Genomic DNA, 19,704 nt, shown 5'->3' on the forward strand with positions numbered 1-19,704 from the left:
TGAAAATATAATGATTGAAACTTTTAAAAAATGGCTAAAGATATCAAACCATAATTTCAAAACTCCTATAAATCTCAAGTAGGAAAAATATGAAGAAAATCCCTAATCTCATTAGACTATTAAAAAACAGATAGTGGGAAAATCCCCAGTGTAGACAGAGAAAAAATGTACTTTGCTTTCGGAGCAGCAACATGTAGACCAAAAGGTAATGTCAATATGTGGGATGGAATAATAATGAAATATAATGGAATGATGTTCCCAAATAATGGAACAACATGATGAAACGATACCCCCAAAGTTCTGAAAGAAAATGAGTGCTAAGAAACAACTATTTTCCATGAATAAAAGTAAAATGAAAATATTGTCAGTGAAAAATTGATAGAGGCTGGGCATTGTGTATTATACCTATAATCCCAGCACCTTGGAAGGCTGAGGCAGGAGGATCACTTGAGCCCAGGAGCTCAAGACCAGCCTGGGCAACATAGTGAGATCCTGTCTCTACTCCCCTCACCCCCCAAAAATTTGATAGGATTTGTCACTAGCACACCTGTAATAACCAACCTAGTATTCTTTAGACACAATAAGAATAGTCTCAGATAGGAAGATAAGTACAGAATGGAATGAAAAAATGCTTAAATAAACCAATAAATAAAAGTAAGCATTGATTTTTAAATAATTTATGTTGTGTTTTAATTATATAAATGAAAAATATCTGAAGTAATAACACAAATTGAGATCCTGACAAAAATGGAGTTAATTTTTTGTGAGGTTGCTGTATTTTCTAGCAAGAGTTAAAAGTATGGACATTTTAGACTTTGCGAAGTCAAAGTTAAATATTATAATTTCAGTTACAACTACTAAAAAGATAGTGGAGTATGATGGCTACCAGGCTAATTGGAGGAGAAATGGAATTAGAAAAAACTTATTCTGGCATATATTACATAAGTGGACCATGTAAAGCTAAGGATATATATATATATAAATAATTGCAAAAAAAGATGACTGAAAAGCCAACAGGAAAATTAAAATGGAATTCTGAAAAAATGTAAAATAATTAAAAAAGCAGGCAGGAAAGGAGAAAAGGATAAAGATACAGGTTGAAAATAGATAGTTTGAAAAAAATTGATCATGGAAACGATAAGCATAAGAAGGATGGATTGCTATATTATATCATTTCAAGTTAAATGTATTACCATAGATTACTAGGATACTTTATAATGAGAAAAGTTTCTGTTGACAGGATGATATAGCAGTCATCAACACATATAACAGAATTAAAGGATAAAAATGGTCAATTTCACAACCATATTTGGAGATTTAAAAATTCTCAGCACTTGGTAGAGGAGCTACACAAAAAACTAGCTAAGGCATAGAATAACACTGTCAACCACCTTGATATACCTAATATTTATAGAACACTACACTCAAAAGTGGCAGAAGAGACATTATTTTCAAGTAAGCATGGTACATTGATCAGGATGGAACATATTCTTATCAGGACAATGCAGTCCTCATAAAATGAGTTAGGGAGAAGTCCCTCTTTTTCTGTTGTTTGGAATAGTTTCAGAAGGAATGGTACCAGCTCCTCTTCGTACCTCTGGTGGAATTCAGCTGTGAATCTGTCTGGTCCTGGACTTTTTCTGGTTGGTAGGCTGTTAATTGCTGCCTGAATTTCAGAACTTGTTGTTGGTCTATTCAGGGATTCAACTTCTCCCTGGTTTAGTCTTGGGAGGATGTATGTGTCCAGGAATTTATCCATTTCTTCTAGATTTTCTAGTTTATTTGTATAGAGATGTTTAGAGTATTCTCTGATGGTAGTTTGTATGTCTGTGGGATCTCTGGTGATATCCCCTTTATCATTTTTTTATTGTGTCTATTTGATTTTTCTCTCTTTTCTTCTTCATTAGTCTGGCTAGAGGTCTATTTTGTTGATCTTTTAAAAAACCAGCTCCTAGATTCATTGATTTTTTTTTGAAGGGTTTTTTCATGTCTCTTTCTCCTTCAGTTCTGCTCTGATCTTAGTTATTTCTTGCCTTCTGCTAGCTTTTGAATTTGTTTGCTGTTGCTTCTCTAGTTCTTTTAATTTTGATGTTAAGGTGTCAATTTTAGATCTTTCCTGCTTTCTTTTGTGGGCAGTTAGTGCTATAAATTTTCTTTACACACTGCTTTAAATGTGTCCCAGAGATTCTGGTACATTGTGTCTTCATTCTCATTGGTTTCAAAGAACGTCTTTATTTCTGCCTTCATTTTGTTACTTATCCATTCAAGAGCAGGTTGTTCAGTTTCCATGTAGTTGAGCAGTTTTGAGTGAGTTTCTTAATTCTGAGTTCTAATTTGATTGCACTGTGGTCTGGGAGACTGTTTGTTATGGTTTTCATTCTTTTGCATTTGCTGAGGAGTATTTTACTTCCAATTATGTGGTCAATTTTAGAATAAGTGTGATGAGCCGCTGAGAAGAATGTATATTCTGTTGATTTGGGGTGGAGAGTTCTGTAGATGTCTGTCAGATTCACTTGGTCCAGAGCTGAGTTCTGTCTCATTGATCTGTCTAATATTTAACAGTGGGGTGTTAAAGTCTCCCACTATTATTGTGTGGGAGTGTAAGTGTCTTTGTAGGTCTCTAAGAACTTGCTTTATGAATCTGGGTGCTCCTGTGTTGGATGCGTCTATATTTAGGATAGTTAGCTCTTCTTGTTGCATTGATCCCTTTACCATTATCTAATGCCTTTCTTTGTCTCTTATGATCTTTGCTGGTTTAAAGTGTGTTTTACCAGAGATTAGGATTGCAACTCTTGCTTTTTTTTGCTTTCTATTTGCTTGGTAAATACTCCTCCATCCCTTTATTTTGAGCCTGTGTGTGTCTTTGCACGAGAGATGAGTCTCCTGAATACAACACATTGATGGGTCTTGACTCTTTATCCAATTTGCCAGTCTGTGTCTTTTCATTGGGGCATTTAACCCATTTACATTTAAGGTTAATATTGTTACATGTGAATTTGATGCTGTCATTATGATGCTAGCTGGTTATTTTGCCCGTTAGTTGATGCAGTTTCTTCATAGCGTTGATGGTCTTTTCAATTTGGCATGTTTTTGCAGTGGCTGGTATCAGTTGTTCCTTTGCATGTTTAGTGCCTCGTAGTGGTGACAGAATCTCTCAGCATTTGCTTGTCTGTAAAGCATTTTATTTCTCCTTCACTTATGAAGCTTAGTTTGGCTGGATATGAAATTCTGGGTTGAAAATTCTTTTCTTGCCTGTAATCCCAGCACTTTGGGAGGCCAAGGCGGGTGGATCACCTGAGGTCATGAGTTCGAGATCAGCCTGGCCAACATGGTGAAACCCCAACTCTACTAAAAATACAAAAATATTAGCCAAACATGGGGGCAGACGCCTGTACTCCCAGCTACTCGGCTGAGGCAGAGAATCACTTGAACCCAGGAGGCAGAGGTTGCAGTGAGCCAAGATTGCACCACTACACTCCAGCCTGGGCGACAGAGTGAGACTCCGTCCAAAAAAAAAAAGAGAATTCTTTTCTTTAAGGATGTTGCGTATTGGTTCCCCCTCTCTTCTGGCTTATAGGGTTTCTGCAGAGAGATCCACTGTTAGTCCGATGGGCTTCCCTTTGTGGGAAACCCGACCTTTCTCTCTGGCTGCCCTCAACATTTTTTCCTTCATTTTAACCTTGGTGAAACCTGGCAGAGACACAACAAAAAAGGAAAATGTCAGGCCAGTATCCCTGATGAATATCGACGCAAAAATCCTCAGTAAAATACTGGCAAACCAAATCCAGCAGCACGTCAAAAAGCTTATCCACCACGATCAAGTCAGCTTCATCCCTGGGATGCAAGGCTGGTGCAACATATGCAAATCAATAAACATAATCCATCACGTAAACAGAACGAATGACAAAAACCACATGATTATCTCAATAGATGCAGAAAAGGCTTTCAACAAAACTCAGCTCCCCTTCATGCTAAAAACTCTTAATCTAAGTATTGATGGAATGTATCTCAAAATAATAAGAGCTATTTAAGACAAACTCACAGGAAATATACTGAATGGGCAAAAACTGGAAGCATTCCCTTTGAAAACTGGCACAATAAGGATGCCCTCTTTCACCACTCCCATTCAACATAGTATTGAAAGTTCTGGCCAGGGAAATCAGGTAAGAGAAAGAAAGAAAGGATATTCAATTAGGAAGAGAGGAAGTCAGATTTTCTGTTTGCAGATGGCATGATCGTATGTTTAGAAAACCCCATCGTCTCAGCCCCAAATCTCCTTAAGCTGATATGCAACTTCAGCAAAGTCTCAGGATACAAAATCAATGTGCAAAAATCACAAGCATTCTTATGCACCAATAATAAACAGCCAAATCATGAGTGAACTCCCATTCACAATTGCTACAAAGATAATAAAATACCTAGGAATCCAAATTACAAGGTATGTGAAGGACCTCTTCGAGGAGAACTACAGACCACTGCTCAAGGAAATAAGAGAGGACACAAACAAATGGAAAAACATTTCATGGTCATAGATAAGAAGAATCAATATCATGAAAATAGTCATACTGCCCAAAGTAATTTATAGGTTCAATGCTATCCCCATCAAGCTACCATTGACTTTTTTCACAGAATCGGAAAAAACTACTTTAAACTTCATATGGAACCAAAAAAGAGCCCGCATAGCCAAGACAATCCTAAGCAAAAAGAACAAAGCTAGAGGCAGCATGCTACCTGACTTCAAACTATACTGCAAGGCTACAGTAACAAAAACAGCATGCTACTGGTACCAGAACAGATAGATCGACCAATGGAACAGAACAGAGGCCTCAGAAATAACACCACACATCTACAACCATCTGATCTTTGACAAATCTGACAAAAAGCAATGGGGAAAGGATCCCATATTTAATAAATGGTGCTGGGAAAACTGGCTAGCCATATGCAGAAAACTGAAACTGGACCCCTTACTGACACCTTATACAAAAATCAACCCAAGATGGACTAAAGACTTAAACGTAAGACCTAAAACCATAAAAATCCTAGAAGAAAACCTAGGCAGTACCATTCAGGACATAGACCTGGGCAAAGGCTTCATGTCTAAAACACCAAAAGCAATGGCAACAAAAGCCAAAATTGACAAACGGGATTTAATTAAACTAAAGAGCTTCTGCACAGCGAAAGAAACTATCATCAGAGAGAACAGGCAACCTACAGAATGGGAGAAAATTTTTGCAATCTATCCATCTGACAAAGGGATAATATCCAGAATCTACAAAGAACTCAAACAAATTTATAAGAAGAAAACAACGCCATCAAAAAGTGGGCAAAGGATATGAACAGACATTTCTCAAAAGACATTTATGCAGCCAACAAACATATGAATAAATGCTCATCATCACTGGTCATTAGAGAAATGCAAATCAAAACACAATGAGATACCATCTCACACCAGTTAGAATGTCGATCATTAAAAAGTCAGGAAACAACAGATGCTGGAGAGGGTGTGGAGAAATAGGAATGCTTTTACATTGTTGGTGGGAGTGTAAATTAGTTAAACCATTGTGGAAGACAGTGTGGTGATTCCTCAAGGATCTGGAACTAGAAATACCATTTGACCCAGCAATCCCATTACTGGGTATATACCCAAAGGATTATAAATCATTCTACTATAAAGACACATGCACAAGTATGTTATTGTGGCACTATTCACAATAGCAAAGACTTGGAACCAACCCAAATGTCCATCAGTGATAGATTGGATAAAGAAAATGTGGCACATATACGCCATGGAATACTATGCAGCCATAAAAAAGGATGAGTTCATGTCCTTTGCAGGGACATGGATGAAGCTGGAAACCATCATTCTCAACAAACTATCACAAGAATAAAAAACCAAACGTCACATGTTCTCACTCATAAGTGAGTTGAACAATGAGAACACATGGACACAGGGAGGGGAACATCACACACTGGGGCCTATCAGGGAGTAGGGGGCTAGGGGAGGGATAGCATTAGCAGAAATACCTAATATAGGTGACGGGTTGGTGGGTACAGCAAACTGCCATGGCACGTGTATACCCATGTAAGAAAACTGCACATTGTGCACATATACCCCAGAACTTAGTGTGTGTATACATACACATATACACATATGCGTATACATACGCATATACACATATGCGTATACATACGCATATACACATATGCGTATACATACGCATATACACGTGTATATATACGCATATACACATACGTGTATGTATACGCATATACACATACGTGTATACACATACGTGTATATATACACACACACATATACACATACGTACACATGTGTACACATACACATACGTACACGTGTACACATACACATATGTACACGTGTGTACACATACACATACGTACACATGTGTGCATATACACAAACGTACATATGTGTGCATATACACGTATGTGTGTGTGTATATATATCATATTCTTGGTCATAAAATAATTCTGAGTACATTTTGGAAGATGAAAGTTATACAGTATATGTTCTGTAATCACAGTAGAATTAATTAGAAATCAGTAACAATAAGACAATAGATGCCAATTACTGGAAATTAACATAATTTTTTATAATCATTGGGTCAAAAAACTCACAAGAGCCATTAGAAAATAATTTTAAATGAACAGTAATGAAAATAATACATATCAAAATTTGTGGGGTGTAGCTAAATGAATGCTTAGAAGGAAATTTGTAGCCTTAAATACCTGTATTTGAAAAGAAGAAAGTTCTCACATCGTTAACTTAAGCTTCTATCTTAAGAAACCAGAAAAATAAACCAAACAGAAACAATAGCAATCAGAAATTAGTGAAATAGAAAACAGAAAATAGTAGAGAATAATTAATAAAACCAAAACTACTTATTTGAAAAAAATTAATAGAATTGAAAAATGTTTTGGGATATTGTTAAAGGAAAAAGAAAAAGAGGGAAGACACAAATTACTGACACCCAAGAAAACATTGGAAAACCCAATATCAATGAATGGGAAGTGAATTAGTAGTTAAGAACCTTTCCTCAAAGGTTCCAAGCCCAGACAGCCTTATTGGTGAGTTCTGTCAAACATTTAAGGAAGAAATTTGACCAGTCCTCTACAAGCTGTTTCAGAAAATAATGAGAAGGGAATACTTCTCAACTTATTTTATAAGACCACTGTCACCCTCATTTCAGAAATCAGGCAGAACTATTTTAAGAAAAGACAACTATAGCCCAATACACTTGTGAACATATGCAGAATTTCATAACAAAGTATCAACAAATTAAACAATAGGTAAAAAGGATAAAAGCTTAAGTTATGTGACCAAATGGAGCTTATCCCAAGAATTCAAAGTTATGTTAACATCTGGAAACTATTAAGCTAATTTCACCATTTTAATATGATAAAGTTAAAAATCTGTGTGATCATTTTATAGAGATATAGAAAAAGAATTTGACAATTTTCTTTTTTTTTTTTTTTGGAGATAGAGTCTTGCTCTGTCACCCTCGCTGGAGTGCCATGGTATGATTTTAGCTCACTGCAACCTCCATTTCCCGGGTTCAAGTGATTCTCATGTCTCAGCCTCCTGAGTAGCTGGGATTACAGGCTCCTGCCAGCACGCCCAGGTAGTTTTTGTATTTTTAGTAGAGACAGGGTTTCACCATGTTGGCCAGGCTGGTCTTGAACTCCTGACCTCAGGTAGTCCGCCCACCTCAGCCTCCCAAAGTGCTGGGATCACAGGCATAAGCCACCATGCCTGGCCTACATTTGACAAAAATTCAAACTTTCATTAAAAATATGCAGATGGCTAGAAATAGAACAGAACTTACTCAGTTGATTAAGTACATGTATGTTTAAAAGATCTACAACTTACAAAATATTCAAGGGGGATGAAAACTCAACGTTATTCCTAACTTGTGAAACAAAGCATGTATGCTGCTGTCTTTTATTTAACTTTGTACTGCAGGTCTGATTTAGGGCAATAAAGCAAGAAAAATATGTAAAAAACATACAGATTGGAAACAAGTAAAGCTGCTCTTGTTTGCATACTGCATGGTTGCATGTGTAGAAAATGCAGAAAAATAAGAGCGACTAGAACTAATAAATGAATTTAATGAAGTTGCAGTATACAAAGTCAATATACAAAAATCAATTGTATTTTTAAATACTAATAAGAACAATTAGAAAGTGAAATAAAACCCTCCACAATAGCATAAAAGAACAGTCTTGTGTCACTTAATGACAGTGATATGTTTTGAGAAACATGTCATTAGGAACACTGTATAAACATACTACTTGGACAAACCTAGATGGCATAGCCCACCCCATATAAGGCTATGTGGTGTAGCCTATTGCTCACAGGTTACAAACCTGTACAGCACGTTACTGTACTGAATACTATAGACAATTGTAATGCAGTGATAAGTATTCATGTATCTAAACATATAAGCATAGGAAAGGTACAGTAAATATACAGTGTAATCTTAGGGGACTGCCATCGTATATGCAGTCCATCATTGACTGAAACATTGTTATGTGGTGCATGATTGTATGTAGGAATAAATTCAGTTAAAGATGTGAAAGATCTTTACACAGAAAATTACAAACATTGCATTGGGAAATTAAAGACCTATATAAATGTAGAGCTATACCATGTTCATGGATTGGAAGATTTAAATGATTTAGATGGTAGTTTTCCCTAAATTTATCTATAGATTTAATGTAATTCCAGTCAAAATCCAAATAGACTTAAGAAGTAGACAAGCTGATTTTAAAATTTACATGGAAAAATAATGATCCTTGGTCTGATCACCAAATGTCAAAAAATAAATGCTTGATATAAGTGCTCCTGAGACTGATTGTTCAAACTACACGCTGTATCCTTTTTTTTTTTTTTTTAAGAAATTTACTATGATCTGGAAACATTGAAAAGTTTTGGCTTTGAAAACCTTTCCTTGGAATGTCTGCTGGACCTCATAAAAATCTTGAGGATGTCAATGATGGACTTAAAATCGCTAAGCAAAACACTTAAAAACGGCAGCAAACTTTTAGGGGGTCAACTTAATAGTTAGGATTGGCCAAGTGTGGTGGCTCACGCCTGTAATCCCAGCACTTTGGGAGGCCATGGCGGATGGATCACTTGAGGTCAGGAGTTCGAGACCAGCCTGGCCAACATGATGAAACCCCATCTCTACTAAAAATACAAAAATTAGTTAGGCGTTGTGGCACACGCTTGTAATCCCGGCTACTCAGGAGGCTGAGACAGGAGAATCGCTTGAACCCAGGAAGTGGAGGTTGCAGTGAGCTGAGATCATGCCATTGAACTCCAGCTTGGGTGACAGAGTAAGACTGTTTCCAAAAAAAAAAAAAAAGTAGGATATATATATGTATACACAAACACACACATACATATACATACAGACAAATAAAATTTAACTTTTCATGTAAATGATTTAAACTCGAGTTTTCAGCAATTTTTTTCTTCTCTTTTTTTCTTTAACATACTTCCAAAAAATGCTACTACAGACTTTAGGCCTGTGGTGAATGAAATGCTCTTAGGATTATGTTCACTTTGGGATGATGGTGAGAGTGTATGCTTATGTGTGTTGAGTGTGTTTGATCTCTGAATAGATTTTATTTGTATTGATTTCATATTTTATAAAAGGAAAATATTTAAATCATTTACCATCTTCTATTAATGGGAAATGTTACTCATTTTTATAGGGAAGAATGGACAGAAGCTATCCAGGCTGTAGCAGACAGACTGCAGAGGCAAGAAGAGGAGAGAATGAATTGTAGTCCAACTTCACAAATTGATAATATAGGAGAGGAAGAGATGGATGCTTCTACAACCCATCATAAAAGAAAGGTAGAAAATAATAACTTATTTCCAGCACAGCATTCATTTTTCTGGAAGAAACATATTAAAAACTACCATTTGCAGAAAGATGTCATCCAGTTTTCTTACAATACGTAAATATATTAGTGGGTTTTATTCACATGAATCTGAAATACCTGTTGTTGTTTAAAACCAAATAGGTGAACATGGTTTCAGTGATTCAGCACTTTAACACTGAATGCTGATAGGGCTCATGTGTGACTGATGTGCCATCACACTACTTTATAATTTGCATTGTTTCCTTATTATTTTTAATACAATTTTAGAAACTTTGCAATAAAATGTTTTCCCTGATGATTTGTTCTTTTCCATTTCACGTTTCATATTCTCCCGAAAAGCACGAGCAGTAATGGCTCGGGTGTACTTCCTGATTAGTGCCCTCAGTCGTAGTACAGTCAGCAGGAAAGTAAACGATTTTGGAAACAATAACTCTTATTTAATGGCTGCTTCTGAGTCAGTAGGGAAGTAGACTTTTCCTTCTTTCAGTGCTCCAGCATAATAAGTACTAATTTATATTTTTATGAGAAATATAAATTTTGTGTTTCATTGCTATAGAAAATTGAAAAGCAATTTCCTTATTACAAAAATGATATTTTCATGATTAATCTAAAGATAGAGGTGTTGAGATAAGCTTACCATTTATCACTTTAGAATACGTTTGATTTAATAGGTTGTAAATTAATCTTCAGGTAGGAAAACACAAATTTTCAAGGTATTATCCATGAAATCTGGTATTAGCACAGTAATTAAGAACTCTTTGGAGATAGACTGCCTGAGTTGATATCCTCCCTTTTCCACGTTAAACTTGTGGACTTGGTGAAGTTATACAGTCACAACATAAAGTTAATTATCCTTTCCTTATGTGAATAAGAATAATATTCTATACTTGATCTGGGCCAAATTTCTGAGATCCCTTTCTGTCTTCATTGTAGATTTCTTCTTTGTTTGTTGAACTGAATCCCTCTTTTCTTTTATGTCAATTTAATCTGCCTTGTTCCTCCAGCATTGCAAAAAGAAGAACAAAGTCTGGCTGCACCCACCTACCTACTCAGAGATAAGAAAGCTTCTTTTGTACATGTGTAAATTATTTCATTTAAAATGAACTGAAATCAAGAATAGTGTAAATCTGATATGGTTAAGTAATTGAACCCCAAATTCAAAATACTTCTATGAATTTTTCATTTTGGAGACTCAGTTGGAGTAAAAAATTCTAAGAGAATCTGTTTTAGAGTGATGTTTATGTTTAATTATCTTTATGTGGATAAAGAATAGTAGCTAACTTTAATAGCTAATATTTATTAAGCACGTTTTACATAAACGCTTTAAACATTTTTTTTTTATTTCGAACTTCAACTATAAGTTGAGTACCATTATTATTCCTGTTTTATAGTTAAGGGAAATAAAGGATGGAAGGATTAAGAAATTTTTCCCTTAATTACACACAGGGTGGGAGCCAGTACTTAAACCCAAGCAATAAGATCTGAAGTCCCCACTTTCTAGCACTATGTTGTGATACTAAAGTTCTACTGATTTTTCCAAGAGTTTACAAAGCTTTATTATCAATTGAAATTAACCAATATCCAAATGTCATGTAAGGACAACAGTTTTTCATGATATTTTGAGAAACAGAGTATAGTCATAAGAGAATATCTGCATAATTTTGTTTCTAATATAACTTCATTATAAGCATAAAAATTAACAGAGATTAGAGAGGCTCAAGATATATGAACCAAGAAAAAGAAATAAGCTATATATTCACGTGTTACAGTATACAATTAAAAGATCTTATATGTTTGAGGTTCTGTTATCTTTTTTGAAATAATTTAAAATAGTTCTAAATTACAGCAGAAGTTAGTGCAGAAAAAGAACATTTATACCACTAATAACTCCATAACGGTCCTAATGACTTAGCTTCAAGTGGTAAAATATTACTGTCATTTTCATAAGATAAATGATTCTAGAACTATACCCTTAATGTATATCAATTATCATGCAAAGAATTGCAGAAGTTTGGATTATTTTTAAGACTATAACCACACATTGTGAAATAAGAATATTGTTCTACTAATTTATAGGATATGTTTCCTTCTTTAATTTTTTCCAAATGGCAATAGGATTAAAAGAATAGGTACTGATTATGGTGGCTATGGTGAGAGTGGTCAGACTGTTATTTCTTGCATGAAATAGGGTTCATTACCTCCCTTAGCAGTAGACTGTCACCACAGTTCTGCTCTGCCAGTTAAAAACTCACTTGGAAAGGAAGGATGTTGGGTAGTAAAGAGGCAAGGGCCTCACAGACAGATTTAAGTGCTCTTCTGTGTTTGAATTAAAAGAAATGTGGTTCTATGTTTTAATTAAAAGATAGTGTTTCAGAGGAATTTGCTTAGAGAACCCAGAAGTGCCTAATCTTGGTCAGCCAAGCCACCATTCTTGTATGCCTTGTGAAGTATGTGAAGGGACATAGCACAAAAGGATAAAAAGCCAAGTGAGAGTCAAAGTTCTGCTTAAGTTTTAACAGACTAGCATAGGCTTCTCTGAGATCAACTGGCTATAATCTCATGATTTACATTTAAAGTATAAGCAGTGCCTCCTGCTTTCCCATTAAGTTTGACTCCATTTCTTGGGATTGTATCACCTAATTTCTGGCTGCAGTAACTCATACCAGTAGCTAGTATCCAGAGAAAAAGAGAGGGAAGAAAAGAACAGACACGGCCAGACCAGCTGAAATCTCATGATCTCACACTGCGCGAATCTGCTTATTTAAAAGGGAAAAGTGACATAACCAATGTAGAAGTTGACTAATAACATTAGCTCCACTTCTTCTCATGAGAAAGGGCACCAGAAGAAGTGGGCAGAGATGGAGGCAGAGGAGTGAACTTCATCAGAGCTCTTCTCCTCTTTTTACTTACTTGGTTTTGCTGTTACATTGTAAATGTATCTGGAATTTATCTTTTTTGACCAAATATGCTAATACTGTGGTATTCTTAGAAGTTCTTTATGTTCCTCGTTGATTATATGTTTATTTTTAATCTAATTTGTAGGCTAGACAGTGTCTTATATTCTGGTGTGCCTGATTTGAACACGTTTATTAAGCATTTGTTATGTATGCCCATGTATCTCTTTACCTAAAACAGCCACGTAAACATGTAAAGGGAAGAATATAACTGTTAAGTATTTCCCCAATAAATTCTTAAGATCAGGCCTTGGAGGAGGATTGTTTTTCTGGAGAGTATTCATGCTCCTATATTTTTATTAAAGACTTACTGTGGCTGGGCGCGGTGGCTCACGCCTGTAATCCCAGCAGTTTGGGAGGCCGAGGTGGGCGGATCACGAGGTCAGGAGATCGAGACCATCTTGACTAACACGGTGAAACCTCGTTTCTACTAAAAATACAAAAAATTAGCCAGGCATGGTGGCGGGCGCCTGTAGTCCCAGCGACTCGGGAGGCTGAGGCAGGAGAATGGCGTGATCACGGGAGGCGGAGCTTGCAGTGAGCCGAGATCGCGCCACTGCACTCCAGCCTGGGTGACAGAGCGAGACTCTATCTGAAAAAAACAACAAAAAAAGGACTTACTGTATCTTTTTCCATAACATCATCCAGAAGAACAAAACATTTTGTAATAGCTTTCATTTCATTTGTAAGGACTACGCAATTATTGTGTATACCATTCTGAACATGAGCATGTGATAGCAAAGATACCTTACCTTTTTAATTTCCTGAAGTTTTGTCAAAATAGATGGGAAATCTGTTTCTGATTTTATCACATACAGTGCTTTTTAATAATAATTTCCATGTAAATTCCCCCTTTTTTTTTTTAAAGATTGAAAGTCAAACTGACAAGCTGTCAAGTTCAGAGTGAAGGCTTTCATACTTTTTTTAACCTCATTGTCCCTAAGAATTGCAATTTTACTATTTACTTATTTATTTATTTTCATTTGAGACAAGGTCTCACTCCTGTCACTTAGGGTGGAGTGCAGTGGCACAATCATGACTCACTGCAGCCTTGACTTCACAGGCTCAGGTAATCCTCCCAACTCAGCCTCCCAGGTAGCTGGGACTACAGGCACCTGCTACCATACTTGGCTAATTTTTGTATTTTTTTGTAGAGACAGGGTTTTGCCATGTTGCCCAGGCTGGTCTCAAACTCATGCACTCAAGTGATCCACCTGCCTTGGCCTTTCAAATTGTGGGATTACAGGTGTGAGCCACCACACTCAGCCAAGAATAAGGATTGCAATTCTTAAGGAATATAGTAATATTTTATAATTAAATATTGCTTTTCATCTGAAAATGTTGTAAAGCATTTTACAGATTGTTTTCTAATTTTTACTCCCCAATAATTCAATTTCATTTATTATGATATTTAGTAATAGGGCATAGCAAGTATTATTTTCTAGTGCTTTTAAATAAAAAATGAGGAACATACTGTCTAAGTGAAACTTTGAGCAATAAATTGACACTCTGGCCTGGTTATGAAAATAATGTTTCTGAGTTACTTGCCATGTGTATTAGTCAGGGCTCTGTAGAGGGACAGAACTAATAGTATATATATATGTGTGTGTGTGTGTGTGTGTGTATACATATATATATATATATAGAGAGAGAGAGAGAGAGAGTTTATTAAGGAGTATTAAACACACTATCACAAGGTTCCACAATAGGCCATCTGCAAGCTGAGGAGCAAGGAAGCCAGTTTGAGTCCCAGTGCTGAAGAACTTGGAGTTGGTGTTCGAGGGCAGGAAATATCAAGCATGCAGAAAGATGTAGGCTGGGAGGCTAAGCCAGTCTAGCCTTTTCATGTTTTTCTGCTTGCTTTATATTCTAGCCACACTGGCAGCTGATTAGATGGTGCCCACCCAGGTTAAGGGTGGGTCTGCCTTTCCCAGCCCACTGACTCAAATGTTAATCTCCTTGGCAACACCCTCACAGATACACCCAGGATCAATATTTTGCCATCTTTCAGTACAATCAAATTGACATTCAGTATTAACCCTCACACTGTGGAACAAACTCAAATTTAATGTCTTAAAACAATAGCCATGTAAATATCTCATGATTTTGTAGTTTGGGCCATTCTGTTGGTCTTGCATGCATGGCTGTCAAGCAGCTGCCTACAGCTTATACATGGGTGGGCTGTAAAATCCAACATAACCTTCCTTACGTGTCTGGGGCCTTGGTGCTGACTGTTGGCTATGGTGTCTTGGTTCTCCTCCACTTGGTCTCTCTCTCGGAGTGGTAGTTTATCTTCCAAGGTCTCTCCACATGGCCTCTCTCTCCAGCAGGATAATGTGGACTAACTGACAGCATTAGAGCTGGCTTTCTAGAGCTTTCCAAGAGAGAGAACGCATAAACTGCCAGGCTTAAAGGCTTTGTCTGTTACTGGCATAGTATCAGTTTGATCATATTCTGTGTTCAAAGCAAGATACAAGGATAGCCCAGGGAGAGAGAAAGTTGACTCCACCCCTTTATGGGAAGAGTGGAATGTGTATACAGGGAGAAATGGGAATTTGTGGCAGCCATCTTTGCAGACTACCTAGCACAAATAGCTTGTTATGTAGTATTCCCTAATTTTTTCTACTCTATTAATGCAATTAAATCTAATATTACCTATTATTTGTTCAAATGACACTAGCTGATTTACCATATTTGATAGTTAGAGCTACATGTTTGATTTTTAGTTGAATTAATATATCTTGTTATTTTCCCTGCTATCTCTTTGCTACTTTATCTTTTCCTTTGAACTAGAGATATTATTGAATGTAAGACACTTTAATTTGACATTTGGGGAAAATTATCAAAATTATGAGCAGCAAAAAATGTTGAAAGTGAACGTAGGCATTAATTTCTAAAATTTTAAGAATTTTTATGTAATATACATGAGAGATATCGGGGTGTAGTTTTCTTGCATTGTTTTCCTCTCATTTTGGTATTGTCAAAAAATTGGGGTTCTGCCTGGGAGACCACATGGGTTCTTGGCTTCACAGAAGAAGGAATTCAAGAGCAAGCAACAGAATAAAATGAAAGCAAGTTTATTAAGAAAGTAAAAGAATAAAAGGGTGGCTACTCCATGGGCAGAGCAGCCCTGAAGGCTACTGGTTGGCTATTTTTGTGGTTATTTTTTAATCATATGCTAAACAAGGGGTGGCTTACTCATGAGTTTTCTGGTCAAGGGGCAGGGAATTCCCAGAACTGACAGTTTCCCCCTTTTTCAGACCATACAGGGTAACTTCCCTATATGCCATGGCATTTGTAAACTGTAATGGCACTGATGGGAGGTTCCTTTGGCATGATAATATATTATAATTAATGTATAATGAGCAGTGAGGACAACCAGAGGTCACTTTCATTGCCATCTTGGTTTTGGTGGGTTTTGCCTGGCTTCTTTACTGTATCCTGTTTTAACAGCAGTGTCTTTGTGACCTGCATCTTATGAAATGAGGCCTGCCAAACTCCTATCTCAGTATCAGGATGATGCTTGTCTCAGAATGAATGAGAAGTATTCCTCATTTTAATTTTCAGAATTTGTATAAAATTGGTGTTATTTCTTGTTTAAATGTCTGTAGAATTCACCAGTGAAACCATCTGGGCCTGGAGTTTTCTTTGATGAAAGGTATTTAACCACAAACTCAGTTTTTCTTAATAAAAATATGGGGTTATCAAGTTATCTGTTTCTTCTTGGGTGAGCTTTCATAGCTTCAGACTTTCAAGCAATTTGTTCATTTCATCAAAGGTGTCAATTTTATTGTCAAGATGCCATTTATAATATTCTCTTATGTTTCTTTTAATATTTGTAGAATGTGTAGTGATGCCAACTCTGTCATTCCTGGTATTGGTAATTTGTGTCTTCTCTATTTTTCTGACCAACCTGGCCAGAGGCTTATCAATTTTTATTGATCTTTTAGAACTAGCTTTTGATTTCACTGATTTTTTCTCTACTCTTTTTCTTTCTTTTAAAAATTTAATTGATTTCTGCTCTGATCTTTATCATTTTCTTCTAACTCTTTTGGGTTAACTTGCTTTTTTTCTTAAGTTTGTTAAGGTAGAAGCTGAAGCAATTGATTTGAAACATTTCTCACGTTTACTTTAGATAAATGATAAACAGAAAAAAAAACTATAAAAGACACTAAAATTTTCAATGACTTGTAATTTCAAGATAAAACCCAAATACTTACTTGATATTTATAAACCTCTAAACTGAGTTTAAATTTAAGTAAACTGATCATATACAATCATCTCTTCTGTTCAAAAACCTATTAATACAAAAGTAAAGGAATTTCAAAAGGAGGCAAGTCCACAAAAACGAAAAGCTGGGTCGGGGAGGGGTATTAGGGCACAAATGCTTTCAAAAGTTTGGAAGTTTCTGGAAGAAGGTTGATAGAGCAGAGCAGGAAAAGAGTACACAGAGGGGACTGTAGAGAACAAGTGGCACATGTGACTGGCAAAATCCTCAGAATTACCTGATTTACGAAAGACAAGTGAAACTGAGAACAGGCAGATTAATTAAAGATATTCTTCTTAGAGCTCCCTGCCTTGCTGTTCTGAATTGCATAATGTACTCTCTCAGGAATAACAACTGCTTTCTTTGATTTATTTTAACTGAAGTATACGAGGTTCTCAACATTTCTTATAAATATATCCTATCTCTCTGTCTTTCTTGGATTTTATCTTTATTTTGCTAGAGTAAATTCTCAGATAGCTCCTTCCAAAACACTGCTTTTTTAGGCATATTTGGAAATGTTTGTGTAGAACATTTTTGATTATCACATTTTCTGGGGGTAGCAGCGCTACTAAATCCTTGAAAACTTGAGTCCTTAAAAATGAGTGAAAATAATTTTTTTCCTCCTTTGCCCTTTTACATAACTGATAATTTGGCTGAGGAATTCTAGGTTCAAAATCATTTTCTCCAACATCTGAGAACTGCTTAAATTATTTTCAGCATCCATGGTTGCTAATGAGACAGCCAATGCCAGTCTGATTCTTTTTCATTTAAATGTGCTTATAAATTGGTAAATTTTGTTTTTGAGTGGATATTGCAAACACATACATATATGCTAACAAATAAATTGCATCAAATACTTCATATTATATTTTTTAATTTGTATTTTTCAGACAATGAATGATTTTGACTATTTGAAACTACTAGGTAAAGGCACTTTTGGGAAAGTTATTTTGGTTCGAGAGAAGGCAAGCGGAAAATATTATGCTATGAAGATTCTGAAGAAAGAAGTCATTATTGCAAAGGTAACTGATTATTAAAGTTGATTACTAAATTTTTGTTTGCAGTGTGCATGTGTTTGTGGGCTCATGAATTTACATGCTAATGTATGCAAATTCCATTAAACAACCAAAATATGGTTGTAGACTACTGTTACAGTAATTTTTGTGTATTAATATTTGTGATTTTAAAAGTTTTCAGACATTCATAATATATGTGTATTATATACTAAAGCTATTCTCTTAAGGAAATAGAAATGTTTATGTTTGCGTGTTTGGGAGAATGTTTTGTGATCTATATCATAATTATACTAGGATTGCTTTTTAATAATTTCCCCTATTGTTCTGAATTTCTTATTAAGATTGACTACTGTAGATGGTTTTTACTCATAAATTCTAAAGCTTATATAACATCGAATGGAAAAACATCCTAAATAGATTTGAAAATACTAGAATGGTGAAATTAAAATAAATTATTTTATGAAGACTTACTTCCCACCCCCATACCTTTATTCAGCTTAGACCTTTTTAAATAAATAACATGTTAATGATGTCAGTTCTCACTCAGAGTTCTGAGTGAAATCCCAATTCCCTCAGGAGATATACTTTACAAATCGTCCAGCATGCTTTATGTCTTACTTAATTCAACAAATGACATAAATTACTGTTATACTTTGTGGACTACTTTAACTTCCAGTTATTTGCTACTATAGTTTCCTCATCTGGAGTGTATTGCCCCTTACACTTTGTGAAACTTTGTTTCCCCGTCTTTGTACATTTGTTTTGATTTCAACTCCTTTAAAAGTCAGTGCCCCTACTGGAAAGAACATTGGCTTTGGAATCATACACACCTAGGTTCACATCTCACCTAATAGTCTTTAACAACCAGTACTTTTTAAAGCAGTGCTTTGGGGGAGGTAATGCTGTCTTAGGGGCATTTGGAAATGTTTATGGGGGGCACATATTTGCTTATCACAGTAACTGAGGAGAAGGGATACTTCTGACAGTTACCAGGCAGAAGCCAAATGTGCTAAATATCTTGCAATGCGTTGGGCAGCCAATCAGAGCCTTAGTTTTTTTCATTTAAATTGGTATAATAAAACCTCTGGACAGGAATATTTTGAGGATTAGGATATGTAAGGTATTTAGCATCCTAGCTGGCACTTATTATTAATTAAGCTGATATTTTCTGGGTGGTAGTATAACGTCAGGTAGGTTTTGCTGCTTAGTAAGTGATCCAACTTTTTATGCCTTTATTTTCTTATCTACAGAGTGGGGCTAATAGTAGTACCTGGCTCGTATGTTTATTTTCAGGGTTAAATGAATAGATAAATATAATAGTACATGCCATCAGTATTAAATAAACTTAACAAATTACAAATCAAATGAAATTAAAATATGCTATTGTTATAAATATTTGCTGTAATTATTATTACTACCTACTGTGTATTACTACTACCTACTGTGTATCAAGCATCAGTAAATATCTATTCCGTTCTGTTTTTTCTTTTATATACTAGCCTCACTTGTATCCCATTATTTAATTTCTATTCATCAGACTGGGGAATAT

The 19,704-nt window shown here is 35.7% G+C and overlaps 1 protein-coding gene across 4 annotated transcripts in view; it reads left to right on the forward strand.

Annotated features, from left to right (window-relative positions):
* The window catches only part of AKT3 (AKT serine/threonine kinase 3), a 356,898-nt gene that overhangs the window by 194,709 nt on the left and 142,485 nt on the right, over positions 1-19,704 (forward strand). For all 4 annotated transcript variants that reach the window (XM_030812589.1, XM_030812590.1, XM_030812592.1 and 1 more), the window contains 2 exons: positions 9,745-9,889; positions 18,030-18,161. In XM_030812589.1, coding sequence (XP_030668449.1) covers positions 9,745-9,889; positions 18,030-18,161 — 277 coding nt within the window. The remainder of the gene's footprint in view (positions 1-9,744; positions 9,890-18,029; positions 18,162-19,704) is intronic.

This window comes from Nomascus leucogenys, chromosome 5 (assembly GCF_006542625.1).
Source record: "Nomascus leucogenys isolate Asia chromosome 5, Asia_NLE_v1, whole genome shotgun sequence".
Classification (NCBI taxonomy): domain Eukaryota; kingdom Metazoa; phylum Chordata; class Mammalia; order Primates; family Hylobatidae; genus Nomascus; species Nomascus leucogenys.